Source organism: Pholis gunnellus (assembly GCF_910591455.1).
Source record: "Pholis gunnellus genome assembly, chromosome: 7".
Classification (NCBI taxonomy): Eukaryota; Metazoa; Chordata; class Actinopteri; order Perciformes; family Pholidae; genus Pholis; species Pholis gunnellus.
The window spans coordinates 13,910,288-13,931,774 of NC_136533.1; the positions used below are offsets into that span (position 1 = coordinate 13,910,288).

Below are 21,487 nucleotides of genomic sequence, written 5' to 3' on the forward strand. Positions count from 1 at the left end.
GACTGCTATTTGACTTTTAATTATAAGTATAAAAATGTTCTATATTTGCGAATTTATTATCTGCATATTTTCATGTCAATATTTATTAACCTGTCTCTTGTTATTGTTCCAGATCAGTACCTTTATGCGGGCACATCATCTGACTTCCTGGGCAAAGACACAACGTTCACACGCTCCCTTGGCCCTCCACCTGACCAGCAATACATACGCACAGACATGTCTGAAGAATACTGGATCAATGGTACACACATGCTTGAACATAGCCATATTAGCACGCTGAGTGCACTCAAAACTTGTTATTGCTTTTTCTCCAAACTTCCAGCCTCTCCACTGATACAAAGAGCCTCTCTGTGCCCTCAGGATGGTTATTGACATTCCAGTGTGGAGGAAACAGCCCACTTATTCATTTAGCTGGAACTTTTATATGAATGCCATAGCTGAACAGGGACCACACCTACGGGGGAATTTACAGTGTGCCACAAAATTCACGTTCTTAAACGCCTAGTCACACAACCACATAGCCACACACACACACACACACACACACACACACACACACACACACACACACACACACACACACACACACACAGACACACACACAGACAGGCATGCACAGTCATCACTGGGGAGGGAGTCACCTCTATGTATACATCTCCAGTCTCGAGTGTTTTACAGCCACTGATGGGTTGTCGTGTATCAACTGTTGTCACCGGGATCTAAATCCTTACACATGGCCTCCACATTTCACAACCACACAGTCAGAGATGTTTGGAGTCATTATGTCTGTCTGTTTCTCTCTCTCTCTCTCTCTCTCTCTCTCTCTCTCTCTCTCTCTTGTGCATGTGTTGGTGCAGGCATAGAGAAAGAGCCCATCTTGCAGTGTTTCTGCCAGATCTTCCTGTGAGCCTGTGAAACATCTTTCCAGTGCTGCAGCACTAACAATTACCTTCTGTCGAGTGTGTTAGCAGTCGTACATTAAGCTGTTCCAGTTGGGGAATCACCCTCTGGTGGTTGGCTCTGCTTCTAGGGGTTGAACTAATGTTGATGTAATGTCACTGCAACACTACTGTAAGCCTTTGGACTAGTTCCCACCTGAATCAGGACACTGATTGTCTCCTTTCCCCTCAGCTATTTCCTACATCACGTGCAGTGTTTATCATCCTTGTTATTCTTGTCTTGTCTTTTAAAGCTGCAATAATCAATACTTTTATAACAACGGGTAAAATGACCGTATGTAACATGAAACCTGTCACTCACAGTGACCCAACTATGCAGTTCCCCTCAGCTCTACGGAGTGTTGCATTAGCTTTCAGCTGCTTGTTTTAATTTTACGGCAACTTGTTAACTCTAAACCGCTTTAATCAACCTAATTTTCAGCTCCAGCAGGCAGCTGTTTACCGTCAAAAAAAAAAAAGAAAATACCTGTCCCGCACCAAAGAGCAGACAAAGGTGTCCACTAGCTTGTGAACACAATGGAACATTTAGGAGCCAAACAGACAGATTTCCCCTTGTTGTTGATGGAGGCCAAAACAGAGCAAGACAGAAAGTTATTATTGGTCTTGACCAAAAACACTACTCAAAAGAAATGCTACTGTTGCTCTGTCTCAACATATTCAACTTTATAAGGTTGTAATATGTCAATGTGGTGAGCTTACAGTTTGTTCTGCTGTTCCCAATCAACTACTTTTAACTGATTACTGTTATTAATCAGATATTTGATCCTGGGTGTTCCAGTTAAAGATCTCTATGCCACACTGCTGCTTAACAGACACTGCCAGACAGGCTGAGAATCATAGAAAAGTAAACAAAACTGCTTTTAAACTAACCTAAATATCCTGGAAGTCACTGTATTAGTCCATGTATCAAACTATACGGCAAGTTGAAGATTTGTGTGCAGCCCAAGCTTTAGCTTAGTAAATAGAAACTGTAATACATCAGACCTTTCTGTATATATAGAGCAAGATTGTAAATAAACGTGCTAAGTGTCGTGTTAATGCCTCCTCGAGGCTACAGCACATGGCAAATCCATTATCTGACTTATTTTAACACTCTCCCCTCTCTCTCTCTCTTTTCCTCTCTGTGTCTTCAGAGGCCAGGTTTATATCTGCCCATCCCATTGCAGACACCTACAATCCAGATGACGACAAGATATACTTCTTCTTCCGCGAGGTGTCGTGGGAAGGAAACGACAAGAGCATCCTGTCCCGAGTGGCTCGTGTGTGCCAGGTGAGGTATTATACAAGAGGTGTAGAAAGTGTGAGGTTAGGTAGGGAGGAAAGAAGGGGATGGAAGAGTGAAAACTCCAACTAAAGAAATGGAGCTGGGAATACACAGTGGGTACAACACTGTGGGACCATAGAGAAAGACAGTAGGAGTGTAGGGGAGTCATAACTCCTACAGCCCTCTGATCGGATAAGGATCTTTGTGCCAGCCTCTACAGAAGTGTTTTATGTCCCCTCGGAGGATGCCTTTCTGATACATTCTTCTTTTTGTAGTTACCAAAAAAGAGTCTATCCGGGGCACTAAATCGTGGTTTTATCCTCTTTGTGCTCCGCTGACAGGGCATTCTCATTGTTGCTGCCTACTTTGACACTGAGGTCGATGTCGATCTTTTCGGCATCATTTTTTTCCTCAAAAGTTTGCATGTATCTTTATTAAAAGGGTGATGAAGAAAGAATGTCCAGTGCGGTACCATTACATTACATGAGCTTATGTTTATTTGACAGATGCTTTTGTCCAATGCAATTCAGAGAGAGAGCATTCAGCCTCTTAATGCAACAAGAGCTACAAGTCATGATTAAAAGGTCTATGTGAGAAGCATAGAAGCACAATGCCCAAACTTCAAATGCATACCCAACACGACCTAATACAAGCGTTCTCTCTGTTCAATTGCTAGATGCTGCAAGACATTTGAGGATAATATCATGTTTCAGTGCCCATTAAGTTCTATTTGACGAAATGTCAAAACAACAGTAAGCTTCGATGGCACTGCACAGCTGACTGAGGAGCGAAGAGATTCATGATTGGGGACCTTTTGTGTACCATTCAGCGTACCATTAGTCATTCAAAATGGGACTAGCCCACACAGCAGTTTGCTATTAGCATTCTGAGGCCTATTGCTACATTCTTCGAAGCTTTCAGCCTATTTATGACTTGGGAGTAAGCTGTAAGGCAGACTGGAAGGAGATTCCTCCAGATTACTCTATTTTCTTCTTTCTGTCTCTTTTGGACTTTGTATTTTTCCTTTCCTTTCATCATTTCTGTAAGTGGGTTTTCCCCTGCATGTAAAAGGAGCGAAGGCACTTCACTTCAATCCTCTTTGAAGATTATCACCATTGTGAAACATCATCATTAAGTGCTTACATTTTTTTTGAGTGTGAGTGTGTGTGTTGAGCCCTAACTCTATATCAATTAGTCAGTACACTGGCCAACTTTAATTGGGAGGATCTCTAAAGTTTTCTTTGCAATACAAAGAGGTGCACTTGAGCGTTCTTACCATAGCTTAATCAAAGGTTGCTACTTAAAACAGCAATTCATATGCCAAGATACAACCTGCATTGCCAGTCTACAGCCTCACTTGATTTTAGTACTCTCTTCAAACATGCTGCACTTCCATTTGTTTCTCCTCTCCTTTGATGTCTCTCCGTCGTCTCTCTCTTTTTCCCCTCTTTCAATTACTCCAGACTGTGATTATACTTACTAGAAGGTCTCCTTTGTGCTGGTTAAATAAGCAGATCCGTACTAGAGGCATGCGGTTCAACTATTTATTTTCCTAATTAGTGCAGGAAATTTGAGTCAGGCTGCGATGCTGTGTGTCGTCTCTGTGTTTAAATCCATTAGATAGATTATAGTGGGATTGTGGTTAAGTGCAAAGTGAGTATTTATTAATTCTGGTTGTCCTTTGGTCATGTTGGACAGCTGCACTATGCTGACTGGTTTTGTTACAGTGTATGTGGTTGTGTTTCAGAATGATGTGGGTGGGTTAAGGAGTCTGACCAATAAATGGACCACCTTCCTCAAAACCAGACTTGTGTGTTCGATCCCTGGACCAGACGGAGTGGACACACACTTTGATGAGCTCCGTAAGTGATTGTGAGAATAAATGGTGACAAACTGAGTATTATCTTCCAAAGTCTACCTTCTAAGTGCACTTCCATCAATGTCAGCAGTGGCACAGTGTTAGAAAAATCTCTTCTGTGCAGATTAAGGTAATAAAACAAATAACCTCCATATTGTTTCCTCTCTTTCTTATAGAGGACATCTTTATGCTCCCTACCAGAGATGACAAAAACCCCAAAGTGTATGCAGTCTTTACCACCTCCAGGTAAGCTTTCATCACACCAGCATCAATACTACAACACTCTGCTTTTCTTATAGCTTTAAACTGGTCTCTTGTTCCCTCTTTCCTCTCAGCTCCATTTTCCGTGGCTCAGCAGTGTGTGTGTACAGCATGGCGGACATTAGGGCCGTGTTTAATGGACCTTACGCACACAAGGAGGGGCCCGACCACCGATGGGTAGAATATGAGGGAAGGATACCGTATCCCCGTCCTGGAACGGTGCGTTGCCAACTGAAAGGCCCAGAGACAAACTGACAGCTCGTACTTAATTGTTCGGAGCTAAAGAGGATTTTCTTTTCACAAATTAGATGAATATAATCCTCAACTTTCTTGCTAATTGCAGAATAATAAACAGGGCCTAATTTGAAAGTGTTGGGTTCAAGGACGAAATGTTCAAGATGCTGTAGGGTATGCATGCTGTCATCTTCACATGACGTATACATAACCTCGGCTTCACAGAGGTTACTTAATTAACATGTTAATCAGATTCTTCTTTCATTTCGTTTACAAAACATAATCAGGGGGAAGGAAAGAATGTATGGAGGATTAAGTGTATGCTTCAGGTGTACAGCTGTTTGAGAAATAGTACACTCAGAAAGGGGGAGTTGGACTGACAGATGTTCCAGATGTGCGTTGCCTCCTGCTGTTCTTCGTTTGACCACCAGAGGGAAACATGCACCATTACATTGTCAGACCGAAACAACTAGTCAGTTAGCTGAAAAGAAATGTGGGAGGAATAGTCACAAACAAACATTCTTGTGATTGCGAAAATTTTACAGAAGATCAATGTTTTTTCATTTCGTCCTTTAGTGTCCCAGCAAGACATATGATCCAAGGATCAAGACCACCAAAGACTTTCCAGACGAGGTGGTCAGTTTCATTCGACTCCACCCTCTTATGTATCGCTCTGTGTACCCTCTGACTGGCCGACCCGTGTTCACACGCGTCCGAGTGGACTACACCCTGACTCAGATTGTGGTGGACAGAGTTTCGGCGGAGGATGGACAATATGAAGTCATGTTTCTGGGAACAGGTGAGACACATACCCTCTCCTTGCACTTGAAATTCCATATTTGACCAGCAGAGGGCACTCTATCACTATGAATTGTCCTTGGTCTTAAACCGATTCTGAGGATGCTATTACGGTCTTGCAGTTAGAAAAAAAAAATAAAAAATGTAAGGTTGCACTTGGATCCAGTACCCGGTCTCAGGTCACTTGTGCATTTTAACACAGAAGTTCTCAAACCGAAGTCTGAGAATGGTCCAGTGTTTAAAGTGTGTCTGTTCCTTAGTGTATGGACCAGAAGTGCTCATTTTTATTGGATATGAAAACAATACAGTACTCATACCTGGTTGGATTACATTATTCACTTCTAAATTAAACATTCATGTGGTGTGTTTTGCTTGATTTATCCCAATCACACATCCTGCATCCTGTTTCACTCTCTGTCGTAGACGTTGGCTCGATTCTGAAGGTGGTGAGCATCACCCAGGACAATTGGTCAACAGAGGAAGTGGTTCTTGAAGAACTTCAAGTTTTCCAGGTTCTGTGCGCGACACGGCTACATACACAAATACAGACAAAGAAGAACACACAATTACATTCGCTCCAAGCTTTTTGATAGATGATGCCAACTGTTCTCTATCTGTCCTCTGTGGGACAGTTGACTCATTAGACAGTGAGATATTACTTGTATCTCTGTTGCAAACTGCCACACTGATGGATTTTTTCTGGGCTGTTAATCAACAAACATATGTGTTGTTTTTACTCATAAAGTTGTCCAGCAATATATTTTTATTGAGGTGCTGGTGACGCTTGTTTGTTTGACTTTTTGCAGGTTCCCACTCCTATCCTCAGTATGGAGATGTCTTCTAAACAGGTTTGACCTCCTTCTCGTCCATTTGATTCCCGCACTTTTTTCTCTGCCTTCATTCATGCCACATGCAGTCAGTGTGTGCCTGACGTGGCACAGGACATACTGTTTTTACCCCCAGTTCATTCATCTATTCAATTTCGCTCTCTGTCTTTAGCCTTCCCCATTTCCTTGGAGCTCTCTCTCCCCCTTCTGCTTCATTATCTTCGGGTCACGGGTGTCAGTAGACACTTCAACCCCAATCATTGCCTCCATTAATCTCCAGCAGTGTTTGACCCGTGCGTGTGTCTGTATGTGCATGCTGGCTAGTGTTTTTCAGAGGTTGTTTGGAAGTTCTGTTCAGGAATCTCCTTGAATTCAGACGAGTCAGAGCAGATCCTTAATTAAAGTCAAATTTGTAAAAATCCTTAAATCTCTGTGGTCTGATTATGTGCCTGTTTAAGGTTATGAGTATTAATGTTATAAAGCCTTGACCCCCAGTTGTTCTTGAGCTTAATTCACAATAGGGAATATTGATATGTGAAAGAAATATTTCATTTATTTTTGCAGCCAATCAATCAATCAGTTTTATGGACCGCTTCTGTTATTGCTCTTTCTTCAGGTATTTTTTTGTTCCTCTAACCAAAGGAATTTCCTTTGTGGATAATACGTTTGTACTTGATATTGATCTGTATGTCTACCTTTTCCTGAAGCAGTGTGTGGTGTGTGTTTCTCTATAGCAACAGCTCTACGTGGGTTCGAGTGAAGGGCTAGCCCAGGTTGCGCTCAGTAGATGTCAACTGTATGGCCAAGCCTGTGCTGAATGCTGCCTGGCAAGAGACCCCTATTGCGCCTGGGACGGACACACATGCTCACAATACATCCCTGCATCCAAGAGGTATGCTAAACCCGTGAAAATTCACTTTGCCGACTATGTAGTACAATCTAAAACATGCATGCATCCACAGTAAAAATGTAGGATTGTTAAAGTTCAAATCTGTAACTCTCTGCACATTCAAAGGACAGGAAAGATAGACTAGAGTCTAGTGGGTTTTTTGTGTAAGCACAAAACTGACAATGCAAATTCAAAATTTGCTAATTTAAATGTACTTTTAATTTCCTCTCAGGTGTACCGTTGATCATTCATTTTTTTAACATTTTGATGTGGCTTAGCATGATTTGCAGCAATAAACTTTAAAATATTTGTGATCCAAAAAAAGAAAAACTGCTTTATAATTACCATTTTTTTGCCCTATAATTGTGTGTGTGTGTGTGTGTGTGTGTGTGTGTGTGTGTGTGAGTGTTGGTTTCCTGGTGCTGGCTCTTTATTCTACGACTGCCAGGCAGAGTTCATAGTTCTTGCTCAATATGTTTTCTATTTTGGTTCTCCTCACCTCTTCAGATTTGTTTCCACGTCAGGGTATTAGTCCATTGATTAGAGAGATGCTGCTCCTCGGCGGATTAATGTTTCTGTCATGCAACTCTTCTCGAGTGAGTCCTGGTGGTGCAATGCGTGTGCGTACTGCTTGTGTGTCTGCGTTTCTTGTTTGTGTGCTTGCTTGCACGAATCAAGGCTCTACAGAATCGATACCCTACGGTTTGAGGTCACACTGCCATATTTTTGGCCAGTGGGGATGCTGTTATGGTTTGTGGAACAGTGGAGGCCCTGCGTTTGGTCTCCAGAGCTCTTTGAAAGCTGATCTCCACAGTGTCGGGGAGTGTAGGCTACAGATGGCCAAGTACAAAGGACTGACAGGAGGTGGCCCAAGTGAGCGTCGCCAAACGAGAGGCAAAGAAACGCTTTTTTAACTTTTAAATATACGCGGTAAAACAAAATAAATCTGCAGTTTCCCTTGTTTTGGGCATTTTGTTATAGAAAGAAATGTCAACTTCTTGAAACAAGACATTGTAAAGTCAGTTTGTGCACTTGGCCTGTGATTGTACATTTCCTGAAATGAACTGGTTTTCATGTCCAAATCACAGGTTTCACAGATGACAACCAGAGAAAGACAGAGATGTCAGTAATCAGAGGTCACATTAAATCACATTTTAAGAGGTCGGGGAAAAAATGCTGCTTGAGTTAATTGTCCGGCAACTTCTTCAAATGCTCACCAAAGCGTTCCTATTTTTCCAGTGTATGCACATTTTGAGAAAACATACCCCAGTTTGAGATGTGTGAGAGGTCTTTGTTTGAACTCCTTCAAAACATTCTGACTCAGGGGAAAAGCACATAAAACAGAATGAATGGTGTTTTTGTATGAGAAATATGGTTATTAGTTATTGGCATAGTCCCTTTAGTATTTACATATTTGCTTAATTAAATCATTTGCATTAGCTATTATTTTCAGCTTGATCAGTGTTGCATTCAGTTTGGTTATTGTGGTGCGTTCATCAATCCCAAATCAGAAAAAGAAATACTGGTGACATTTCTTTTAAAATTAAAATGAACTTTTATTCCAATCGTGTGTGTGTTCTCCAGGCGAGCCAGAAGACAGGACATCAAGCATGGAGACCCTGCCAGTCAATGCTGGGACACAGAGGAGAGTACGTATACCTTGGTCTCTTAAGAAGTTCAGCCTTTATCTGTCTTTGTAAGAAAGTTGTTGTTTTTTCTTTGCAAGCTGTAAATACATACACAGTAAACAGATAAAAGATTCACTTAAATAGTCGCTAGAGGAAACCTGCATGAGGTACGTTTTTTAGAACTAGAGAAACTACTCTTGGATCAATAACAGCAGTGTTTCCTTTAGGTCTTGCTGGGGGACGGGTGGAGGAGAGGGTCCTCTATGGGGTGCAGAGCAACTCAACCTTCCTCGAGTGTATCCCCAAATCTCAACAGGCTCAGATCCGGTGGTACATACAGAGACTTGGATCTGAACGCAGGGAGGAGGTCAGAGAGCGCACTCATCGACACGTGTACACACACCGTCCCTCTTTCCTTTCCTTCCTTTCCTTCCTTCTCTTTCTATCTTCACTCTCTCGGAAGAGTGAAGGTGGACTTTTTGTTTTTTGAGTGTACCAGAGGGGTCACATTTTCTTCATGCCAGGTCACAAAGCAGGGAAGTTACAGGGCCAAATACCGACGTTTATCACTGCAACATATTCTTTACATAAGTACTTCAAAGCATCCAATAACATTTTTACAACTTTACTTCAACCTCATCTGCTGTGAGGTCTGAGCCTTGAACCCATCAGCAACTGTTTTAGCCACAAATCATATTGCTGCAGGTCCTGCTTATCTTGGGGAAGATAAAGCAGCGCCTGGACCTAGACGAGACCGTTCATAGCTTATAGTGTATACAAAGTTGAATACCCAAAAGTCACATCCTTTGTGGAATTATAGGTAATAAGGGAGCCAGGGTCTCGCTATTTTCTAATTTTCTTTTATGTTCGTTATTGATGTTTGTGACTGTTTTCTCCAGCTCCTCTCTTTTATCTTTTCCACCTTCCTCACCTTTTTGAGGAAGGTGAGGAATGACTTAAACCAGACCCATCTCTGTGGATGGGACGTTATCTATCCCTATGATAAATTGGGGGAAAGAAAAATGAGAATTGCACCCTGGTTTCACCTTTTTCATTGCATTTTCTCATTAGGTATTCACGCTGGAATGCAACTGCTTTTCCCTGTGGGCCATAGGTCCAGGGGAGACAATAGATACTTTTAATTGTGTTCTGGACAGAAAATGGAATGGTGGATCATTAAACAAATTCCACACATTTATTAAGCTGTAAACATACTGACTTCACACAAAGCATTACTTAAAAACAGCCATCTTTAGGGCCTGTTGAAAGCTGAATGTCCAGCTGTTGCTAAGTGGCGCATATTTAGTGTTTATTTTCAAAACCGTTAAACAAATTTGTACTGTTTCATTTGCATTGGACCAAAGTCACTTTAAAACTCAGATCCTGGGAGACAGGGAGGTGGACAGGGAAGGACATAGAAGGACAGAGAGTCTAATGTGTTTGTATTTGAGGTGTGGAAAGGAACTCATTGATGATGACACTCGTCTCCTGAATGAGACAACAGAGACCTGCTTACTCAGCACCTCAGTGCCCTCCCCTCCCCTATCCAAACATACAAACCTTCCTCCACCTACTGCGAGTGGCCCACTCAACCCATTCACTCCTCCTCTCTCTCCCCACTTCACGATACACTTATTTACTCCCACGACTGGCCCCCTGTCCTCTCTCTCAGGGGTGAATGTAAACAAACTGACAGGTGCAGAGGCCACTAAAGAACCATGTGTTCCTCTCCTTTATAGGCCTGCACAGCAGAAAGCCCAGCATTTCCCTTGGTGTGTGTGTGTGTGTGTGTGTGTGTGTGTGTGTGTGTGTGTGTGTTTGTGTATGTTTGTGTGCGTGTTTCTTTATGATCCCCTACAGCAGAAATGATAACAGAGCGCTCCCTAGGGACAGCCATGTGTTTTGGAGTAATGGACACAATGGGGTGTTTTCTTTGTTTGTGTGTCTAGGCATGCAATGATATGTGACCTATTGTACTCTAGACAAAGTGACGAAGGAGTGAATGCAGGAGTTCTTCCTCCCTCAGGATTGTCATGTGAATGACACAGAAGCCAAGAAAATACAGCAGATTGTACAGAATCTGTTGGATCAATAGCAAGTTCACTGGTATTTACTACGGCAAAGCGTCCGAGAGGTTTGGCTGTGTCGGAGCATGTACATCAAATTCATTTCTATGTGATAGAAAATGTATTAACTGGCAGCCCAATACAATTTTTGAGGTTTCACAATTTCTCTGAGGAATGATCTCAGACTGGGCTTTATAGCAAAAGCCTTTACACAAATGTGTCATAATGACCAATGTTCATATTTGTTATGATTTATAACAAAACAATTCTGCTTTGGTGCTTGAAGAATGTCCTGATGATGATTGAAACCTTAAGAAACCAGAAAATAACTATTTAAATAGGCACACACGGCTTTATAATACAGCCTTTGCATGAATAGATAAATAAATACATGTATTTCTATGGCACAGCAGCCGGTGAACATCTCGAATGTTTGTAGACACAGAATACCAAGGACAAAAGGAAACTGCAACACAAATGCTTGGATTTATAAGTAATTATACATGACTGAATGATGCATTGTTTCTACTAATGGGCTAATACATTTGTATTTAATTAACATTTCAGACTACAAACATGGCTTTCAAAATGAATAGGAAAAATAAGAAACAGTTAACTAGTAACAGACAAAAAGCCTGTGAGTGCTTGAATACGTTTTTATTCTCCATTTCCCTCACAGGCGACCCCTCTTTAGTAGTTAGTTTTCACTACTTTTTGCTTATTTCTCATGTGAGCTCATATTTACGATTAAGCACTTGAGTGATTGTTTTCTTGGCTGAACCCCAGCAATGCTGCTGACAGTCAAAACATAGAAAATGAGTTAAAGTGAACCACACCAAGCTGAAGGTCAAAGAAACACTCTGTGTACTTTTTCAGGAGATGGAAGAGATAGTTGCGTGTGTGTCTTAGTTTGAACTGTGTAGCACGGCATGTTTTTCAAAATGCCTTTTCTGAGCCGTGTTACTTTGAAGATATTCAAATAGCTTTCATGTCATTGATGCTTTTTGACTATTTCCTCATCTTTGTACATGACATGATCTGACTGACTGCCACTTGTTTTTGTCGTTGCTTTTGTCCTGTTGTCGTCACGGCTTTCTCTCTATCTTATCATTACCACCCTTCGTTAATGTTGCGTTTACCGGCAGCTGTGTCAAGCAGAACAAAATGTAGACCGGTAACCTGCATTTACAAGGTGCACAGATGCCAGTAGTGTTGTGGGGCTTCCCTCATGCAGAACAAGGTGGAACCTGCTCTCACAGCTGGACATGTGGTGCTGGAGCAGGTGATTTCTGAAGTGTCTGGCTTATGTCGACCTCTCACTCCGTGTGCTTTTCTTCCCTCTCCGTTTCCTTCTGTCTGTCATCCTTTGTCCTCTTCTGTCCCTAAACCTCCCTCATCAGTCCCACCTTAATCTCTCTTCACTTGGTTCTTGCCTTCATGCTCCTTACTCTACTGTGGTCCCTTGTGCTTTTTCGTGTTGTCTCGACACTTTCCAACAGTGACTTCCCTTCTCTGTTTCTCTCCCCACTTTCTGCCTCTTGATGGGTTTTGACAAACTGCTCCTTGACCAGCTGCTCGCAGCACCTGCAGCCCACCCCCGACACTTATTCTCATCATACACAAACTCCCTCCTCTTATCCCCTCATAAGAACGCAGCTTTTAAAGATTTGAGCTGGAAGAGATTCCTCCGACTTTCTCACAGCATGTTTGTGCGTCTGTTAGTGCCCGTTTGTGTATTCACCTCCTGGAGCCTGGAATGCGGGCCCATTAGAAAATGTGCAATAAGAAAAGCATGGACAAATTTCAATTTCATCAGAGGTGTTCATTAGAACAAAGCATAGCCTTCCTGAAAGCATGGGAAGTTCTTAAACTGGCATTAAGTTGGCTTAAAGCTTAAGCTTTTAAAACACTTGCCCACACCAGTGCTTCATTTAATAATGAAACGCTGTGTTTCCTTGCAGTACGCCACATGCATGCACGCTTGTTTACACATGCAAATATGCATGGAAGTGTTCCTACAAGCACAGAGCTCTGTGCAATACACTTAAAAACGGCATTGCTATTCCTTGCAGGACTTTGTTAGCTAATCACACACACACACACACACACACACACACACACACACACACACACACACACACACAGGTACACTAATAAAGACAGACCATCTGGGTGAATTGCAATGTCTGGCATTGCCATTTTGCAACAGATGCCTTAATTTTGGATGGGGAGTGTGGGTGGGTCTCTCCAACGTAAACGCAGAGATTTTGCATAGGTGAGATTTTACGTTGTTATCCCATGTGTTTTTTCAAAGTGTGTCAGGAAATGAGTATGTGACGGGAGACAGACTAGTAAGTCTAATATGGGTGAGGGTCAAGATCCAAAGAGCCTCTTAGGTCTGCGGGTCTGCCTCTGGCTGGACAACACATCATCAGTGTCAGACCGGGAAACCACCACAGAGCCAGAGTTCATAGAAAGATAAACAGGCAAATATTCATTGTTTTCTACATGCACTTACACCTCTGGGGGGTTCAGAGCAGGACTGTGGGATGTATGCTTTTGAAGCATCCACACATGCACAAACACACACTCACACGTACTGTCATGCACACACATGCTCAGTCCTCTGAACACAGCTGTGTTGTTTTTGGCCCTGACAGCAGCTATGCCACCTGATGAATCATGGCGGATGCTAAATGAAAAGAGGGGGTTATAAACATTGCCACGCTACTTACCCTTACACCTTGATGACAAGCACAATCAACCTCACACACACACACACACACACACCTACAAACACACCATTTATTTTGCTGAATACCTTCTTTAGCCTTTGCGTACTGCTTACACTCATCATGTATCTAAAGATCTCTCCACACCACATAAAGACCCCTGCCCCCCCCCCCCCCCCCCCCCCCCCCCCCACACACACACACACACACACACACACGCTGTGAGTGACACTCACCACACCCAATTCAATATGTTTCCTGTTTCAGGGGTCATTACCATGTCTTGCGCACCTTGGATACAAATCAGGCGTGAACGTGTGTGTGTGTGTGTGTAAACAGGGTGGCAGGTATCAAGCTGGCGTTTTGTATGTATGTCTGTATGTGTAGTTATTCAGATTGATTGTTTGTGGGTAGGACATTTCTTGTTGTTTTATAGTAAAGCTTTGAATCTTGATTTATGAAAGCAGCACAGGATTTGACAGCATTTTGTTGTATTGTGTACTAGGCAAAGGCAGCTGTAGTGACAGGACCTTATTCTTTGTGATGAAGCTCTTACATGTCTCTTTTTGTGTCCCAGGTCAGGCTGGATGATCGTGTCATGCACACAGATCGAGGTCTCTTGATTCGCTCCCTCCAAACCTCCGATGCTGGTGTATATGTCTGCGTTGCTCAAGAGCACACACACTTTACCCACACTCTCCTCCGTCTCACGCTGCAACTTGTTACACATGGACAACTGGATGGGAAGCCCCAGCCCAGTGAAGACCCTGCGGTGGAGCCGCGGCACGGCGGGGAGTCCCGCCATCGTTATAAAGACTACCTGAGAGTGATGAGCGCTCCCTTTGTCTCTCTGGAGGAGTACTGTGACTCACTGTGGCTGGCGAAGAGGCCGACAAGGGTGCGAGGTCGAGGCTTGGGAGCTGGCAAATGGAAACATATACAGGAAATGAAGAAGAGCCGGAACAGGAGACAACACAGAGAGAGGGAGGAAGAGTGGAAAAAACAGGAGCGAGGGAGGGTGGTGAGGACAGCAAAGCAGTGAGGGATGTGGTTTAAAAAAAACCATTCAGGGTTACCTCTCTATATTCACCGGTTGGATGAAGAAGCAGAACGTGACACTGAACTGCAAAATTGCAATGACAGATCAATCCATGAGCAATGTAACTTAGAGTTAATAAAAGACTAACTCTGAAATATACAGTTCAAGAGTTCAACTAGCGATTTTAAACAGTATTGGGTTGTGAATACGTCATTTAATTCATCTGTCCTGTTTGCAGATAACATGCCGTTAAATAAACAGGAGAGACTGAATAACAATAATTATTGCAATCTGTAAAACCATAAGCTTAGCATAGCCATCCATCGACTTCATCGACTGGAGATGAGCTGACCAGATAGCTGGTCTTTCCTACAGCTTTCACCGGCAAAATGGCTCCCCCAATAGTATAGAATGACCATTACTCATTTGATAATATTGAAACATATATTTGAATTGGTGAAATTGGGAAAATATTAAAAAAATAACTAAAATAGTTTGCTTGTGGTGATGACAATGCATTCATGTTGAATGACTGTAAATATTTATATACCATGTACAGGAGATACAGCATGCTCAATTTAGTTTTATTACTGATCCGTATAACTGTAATCATAATCATGTATTGTGTTTGGGCTGACAAAATGACATATTTTTGTACAAATGCTTCACTCCTATACTGTAGGTTCAATAGATATTTTCGTAATTGCTGATTTTTAAAGTTATTTAAATAAATGTGTCTTTGGGCCTCTCTGCCCTGAATGGCTTTTTCTTTCATTGTGTGAAGAAATATAATCAATATACAGAAAATGTATTACTGTAAAAGAGCAGCTACAGGCAGTCTCAAGCAAACAGCAGACAAGGTTGAGAATGGGTAAGGGTTAGTTCAGCTGAGCCTCTCCTGATATAGCAACACAAGTCCCTGTACACTGTATGCAGATGTCAGAATGATTCAGGACCAGCTGGTCTCTTTTTGTGTGTTTGTGTGTGTGTGAGAGTTTGTAAAAGAGAGAGAAAGTGGGCATCTTCAGGAGAAACCATGCAAAATATGAAAGATTTTGATCAAACTAAGCAATTTACAGGTTTCCTAGAATATACTGATAAAGCTCTAAATGCATCAACATCAGTTTCGTGAGCGTGAAGAGCAAGCATTATGCAACCCCATGTGTCTGACCTGAATAACACTTTTAGACTTACATAATAATGTAGATGATAGCATACACAGTGCTTGGATATAATGCTGAATAAAATATAACAACGGTTTCTCTGTGAAATACATTAGTCATGGGAATCCTTTGTTTAGTCTATCACCAGGTAAAAATGTGTCCCATAGGCCAACTCATGGGTGGCAGCAACAAATTACATTTTCTCTTGTTACTGAAACAGTCGTTTTTCTGTGTACTTAATAAGTGGTTGTGTTGGTTTGGAGATAAGGTCTCTGTGCTGTGATGTGTATTCGTTAACATGCTAATGCATAATGCACTGCATTTTGTTGCCTTAATGTCTTCTTTAATTGAATGGGTCATATATAACATACAATATATTCTTATATATTAGAATATTGTTATATGAAAATGCTTATCTTTTAAAATTAACGTTTACTCAGAGTACATTTTAACTGACTTATTTAATTTTTTATCTGAGTACATTTTTACACAATAAATTTGACTTCTACTTAAAATGTATTTAAAGGAACGCTATCTTTACTTCAGCCACGTATTCTTGTACTCTTTCCATTCTTCCCCATACTAATAATAAATCATTGGAAAACTTTCCTTTTATTTCTTTTACTGACCTCCCCTACACAACATTTACGGTCTCTGTGTTGAAACACTTAGCATTTGATTGTCTTAACGCTACAGAAACCACCATGCCTCTTATTTCATTGCGCTTACTGTACTTGCCCTCTATAAACAAATGCACAAAGGAACAGCATCAGAGTCTCCCATTTTGTGGTGTTCCACGGTGATTTCTCCACGTTTCCTCTAAACAAAGACAATAAATATTTTAAGCACTTCCTGCTTGTCTATAGTTTATTTATCAGTCAGCTGCAAAGAACAAACATCTCCCCCAAAAAGGGAAAGCGCAAAGGGACACCAGAAAAGGAGTGGTTTCAGACTTTAACACAGCGGTCCTCGAGAAATATAAAACAAATGCTTAAACCACTTATATTTAATAAAGAAATAAATACTCAATCTAGTCATCTTTAGGCAAAAAACCTGTGCTGTTTGCATTCTTCTGGTCCTGCAGTCAATCATTTCTCCGTTCACCCCTCACTTACAATGCTATGAACTAATTAGTTCACTGAGGTCAGGAGAGTGAAGAAAATGGCAAGGGGGAAAAACAAAACATTCCAAAAGAATATCCCAAAATGAGATGTTTGAGAGGTAATGGAAACTTGGAGAGATGGAGGAAAGGTATGAGAGGTATGCGATTGAGTTAACTTGACCTTCACATTTGATTGGAGAAGAACCGATGAGTAAAGATGACTTGTTGCGATAGACAGGCAGACAGAGGCAGACAGAGGCAGCGGGGATCAAAGAAGGAACCAGAATTCAGTATGGAAGCCTATTGAAGACAATTCCGCAATAGCATTATAATTTACTGGCATGGTAAAAAAAATTTGCAAAAATGTTCTGATGACTGAGTGCCACTTTAGGGGGATAACATACAGTATATAGTCTACTATGATTTGTTAAATTGCATTTTTAAAGCATACTAATTATATTTTTAAGACATTTTTATGGATGTCATGTTTGTAATAATTGTATTGTATTTTCTTTGGAATACTATGACGTTGTTAATGAATCTTATAGCATATTATCTTATTATAATTTTCACAACATTTTCATAACCTTTTTATTGAATACTAAACTACGATTTTTCTTTCATGACATTTGTTGCTTTTTTTTAAATTAATGAATCTAGGACTTGTCCTAGAGAGCCTTGGTGTAAGAAACAACTAGTCAGAAATGTTCAAAGTATAAATATAAGGCTATAAGAACCTTTGTAGAGTCTGCATTTTGTCTCACAGTAGCATTCATTTGTCACTTGATTGTCTACAAGTAGGATGTGTTTTTGGCTCAGTAGGTAGAACCAATGTGAGATGTTATTCAGAGGGTAAATTACATGTTTATAGTTTTCTTTTCTTCATTGAAAGCATTTAGGATTTCTGCCCTTATTCCCCAATATTTATCCCAGTAAGAGGGAAATTTGTCTCTGCATTTGACCCATCCCTGTATATATGACAGGCACCCGGGGAGCAGTTGGGGGTTTAGTATCTTACTCAGGAATACCGCCAACCTTCCGGACACCGGACGACCCTCTCTACCCCATGAGCCATGGTCGCCTCCTTGACTTGATTTGGTCGACTTACATTGTCAATGAGAAGTAGTTTATTCTCGGTTTCACCTTATTTGCGGGTGGTGGGAACCAATGGCTGAGAGCTTAGAGAGAAGGGTCATTGGCTCAACCCAATAACTCATGTGTGTTTCACATTTCTGCTAATTTTGAAAACTTTCTGCACATTCAAAACATATCCATCATATCTGTGTTCGCTGAGAAGTTGAGAATAAAGTTAATATTTTGAGGAAAAATGTTTTAATATTACGAAAATGAAGTCAAAGTATTTCAAGAAAAAAAATCAACCTGCCCTATAGTCTGCTGTTTGTTATGTTATTACTCTGCACTCTGTCATACAGTTTGAAGGGAATACTACGATATCAGCAGACACACAACTCCATTAAGGACTCTCTCTCTGGATGAGACAAAGTTTAATGAAGCTACTGTCCACTGCTCTTCATCTAACCAAAGCTAACAGAAAACACTTCTGACATTAATCTCACCATCTTGGGTCTTATTGTGCATGCAAATGTTAACTTCAACACCTATTATGGAGTGCAGGTCAAAGCTGCTTCCCCAAGCTTTTCCGAAGCACACCAATGTTGTTCCATATTAAAGCTGCGGGCAACGCGACCTTAAAGAATTAACAACCGCCTTCCACCCATCTGGTGAGTTAGTATTGATATCCCAGCATGATCTGTGTCACAATCTGAGTTTGAACACAGTTGAATGCTGAAGCTGTCATTTGTTTCAGCACCATGGCCAGCACTGGCCTTTTTTGAGGCAGCCTTCCCACTAAGCTGGCTGCAAACTGTATCAACTGACGCTCCACAGATGGGTGCGCGCTCACTTACGGAGCATTGCTTAGCATGGCACAGTCTTCTATCCATGAATGCATGGATGTCAAGGCTAGTTTCAAGAGGCTACACGCTACAGTCAGGCTGGATGTGCCAAACTCTCTGTTGTCACACCCCTGTCAGTAATGCACCTGCTAGATCCGCAAGCCATGTGGTGGTCTTCATGGGACTCCTCCAAATGAGAAAGATCCAGAGATGGTTCGGGCCACCGCCGCCTTCATCCAGTTCAGCAGAAAAGGCGCTGACCATCCCTCCCTCACTGCATTCAGACCTGGCATACTAGAAAAAAACCTGTATAAATCGTTGTCGGGGGTTCCCTTTAGGAGAGTGACGTCACACATCTTGCGTCCTTCTCTGGATGGGATGGGATAGACCTGTCTCAAGTTGTAAGGAAAATGGGGACTCCCCCATGCCTCGACAAAAACTGTCTGGAGCTGTGCACACTACTAAAGCACTGAAGCGCCTAGCTCCAAACAGACAACATGCGAGGGGCATACTATACTATGATATGTGATAGGGGGCAGGAATCACCAGAGGCCCCATACGATATTATCCCGAAACTGAAGACATGTTACAATCTTGCAATTTTAAACATTTTGCGATACGCTGAGATAAAACATTGCGGTGTATTGCGATTAATCACCTACTTTTAACTGCAATTTATGCAGCTTGTCAATATCTTTTTTATCAGTTAAGATAACGTTTTGCGACAAAATGGTTTTGTCAGTCAAGCAGATAAAACACTGTGATAAAAACTTCATAAATGTTGCCTCATGCACCAAATAAACTGAACCGTTTGTATTACAGTCTGCATAGTCCAATCCCGCTAACTTTACTGGACCAGAAGACCCTCAGCACCCTCTACTGGACTGAAAAAGCAATTATTACAAAAAGGTTTAAATTTGTATTTGCAATTATGGATGTCACGATATTATATTTTCATGTCGCAATTATTGTCAGAAGAAATATCACGACTAATAACCAGAATATTTATAATAGACCTACACCTAATGAACTAAAATATTTATTATCATCGGCTATTTCCTTTTACTTTGTTTAAGTCATATATTGTTCTTCCATAGTTCCCACGTAGTGTGTAAGCACCAGTCGAAACCATCCACACGATAAAATGAAAAATAATGTCATGAGAATTTGGAATTTCAAGTTAAACCATGTAACACACATTCAAACCAGCCTTGCATGAAATAAAATGTTATTATCTGTTCAATTATATGTATCTATTCTCAAAATGACACTTTTGTTGTCTTGAGTAGTAGTCCTGAGTAGTTAATGCATGAAGCGAGTTCGAACGTCCAACTGAATACTCGCCTTGAGGAGAGGATTGACAGCATTTTAATTGTGACACTGAAAAAGCATGGTGACAAGTAAGTGTAAATGCAATTGACTAAGGGTGCTGTTTTGCTTATTGTATTTAAATATTGTCCTCTGCGCAGCAGATTGAGTCTTTGAAAATGCAATGTCAAATGCTGTTTTCATGTTCAAATAGTCAGAAATTTGCATTTTCATAATATTGTGACTACAACTTAAAATGATAACGCTATTGTGGTATTATAGTTTAATTTTAAGTTTACATTATCAATTTAATAATTAAGTCCCCCATGAGCTTCCATAATTCAGGGAAAGAAACCAGATTATAAGGAAGGAAGTGCTCAATTTGATGTGATTGATGTAATGAGCTGTCTGCTTAGGACCCCTGCAGTGGCCTTACAGGATACACAGACAAAGGCACATGCACACTTTTTCTTCACTGTCTCTATTTTAAGTGGTTTTCTTGTGTCCAGTGATCCATGTGGACACATCAAGATCAGATACAGTGCATTGGAATGGCATCTTCCCAGTAGGCGGCTCAGGTTGGACTGGCATCGGAGGCTCTCTAATTGACTGATACCATCTGGGCCTCAATGGCTTTATTATTTTGGATGCATCATCTAGCGATGCCTAGTGGAGTTCTTTAATCGAAACAAAACATACTTGTTATTGTGTGTCAGTATAGGTATGATTGAGTAACACATTTCAGTGTCTCTTTTGAATCAAAGAGGTAAAGATAAACACAAACTACAATATATGTCTCAAAGACAATTATCAAGAGTGTCACAGCCTTGTGTTAGTTGGCACTTATAAACAGAATGTAATATCCGTTGACCCAAATCTGTCATTTTGTCTGTTTCCATCATCCTGACACCAGTGAGCCCATATTTGTGTCAGTTCATGCAAGTGTGCCCAGGTGCAAGAATTTAAAGCTAAGGTGCTTTCCAATAAACACCGTCCAACAGGAAACTTCAACGGAACCACGCAAGAATTAAGATATCAAATACCATGACAGGACTAGAGGGAGAGAAAAAGGAGAAGAAAGCGGAATTGAGATGTCAAACCATGGAGGTGTTTCTGGTTCTATATTACAGGGGATTTACAGCTGTGCAGATGTGTGTATTTGTCAGGTGTTGACAGTGAACTTCTGGGCCGGGTGGAGACAGCCAAGTGTTGTATGGGAGCTGTCGGACTGGGCGGTATTTATGGACGCCTGGGGGTCCTGGAAGGCGAGAGGTATGTGTGTATGAGCTACAAACAGTTGTTCCCACAGAAGTAATGACTACCTGTGTTCCCTCTGCCTGATTTACCGACATGCATGATCTCTCCTCACTCCAAAATGTGTGGCAGGACAGGCAGGCTGCAGTGAATATCCTGAACACACCCAATGATAGATGTTTTCATTTG

At 41.3% G+C, this 21,487-nt stretch overlaps 1 protein-coding gene across 1 annotated transcript in view; it reads left to right on the forward strand.

Moving 5' to 3' along the window:
- The window catches only part of sema3d (sema domain, immunoglobulin domain (Ig), short basic domain, secreted, (semaphorin) 3D), a 29,955-nt gene extending 13,667 nt beyond the window's left edge, over nucleotides 1-16,288 (forward strand). Inside the window, exons 7-18 of the mRNA XM_079162658.1 lie at nucleotides 113-241; nucleotides 2,093-2,229; nucleotides 3,971-4,085; nucleotides 4,258-4,327; nucleotides 4,417-4,561; nucleotides 5,153-5,375; nucleotides 5,798-5,886; nucleotides 6,181-6,222; nucleotides 6,936-7,093; nucleotides 8,675-8,739; nucleotides 8,946-9,085; nucleotides 14,094-16,288. Coding sequence (XP_079018784.1) covers nucleotides 113-241; nucleotides 2,093-2,229; nucleotides 3,971-4,085; nucleotides 4,258-4,327; nucleotides 4,417-4,561; nucleotides 5,153-5,375; nucleotides 5,798-5,886; nucleotides 6,181-6,222; nucleotides 6,936-7,093; nucleotides 8,675-8,739; nucleotides 8,946-9,085; nucleotides 14,094-14,558 — 1,778 coding nt within the window. The 3' untranslated portion in view covers nucleotides 14,559-16,288. The remainder of the gene's footprint in view (nucleotides 1-112; nucleotides 242-2,092; nucleotides 2,230-3,970; nucleotides 4,086-4,257; nucleotides 4,328-4,416; nucleotides 4,562-5,152; nucleotides 5,376-5,797; nucleotides 5,887-6,180; nucleotides 6,223-6,935; nucleotides 7,094-8,674; nucleotides 8,740-8,945; nucleotides 9,086-14,093) is intronic.
- The last annotated feature ends 5,199 nt before the right edge of the window (nucleotides 16,289-21,487 follow it).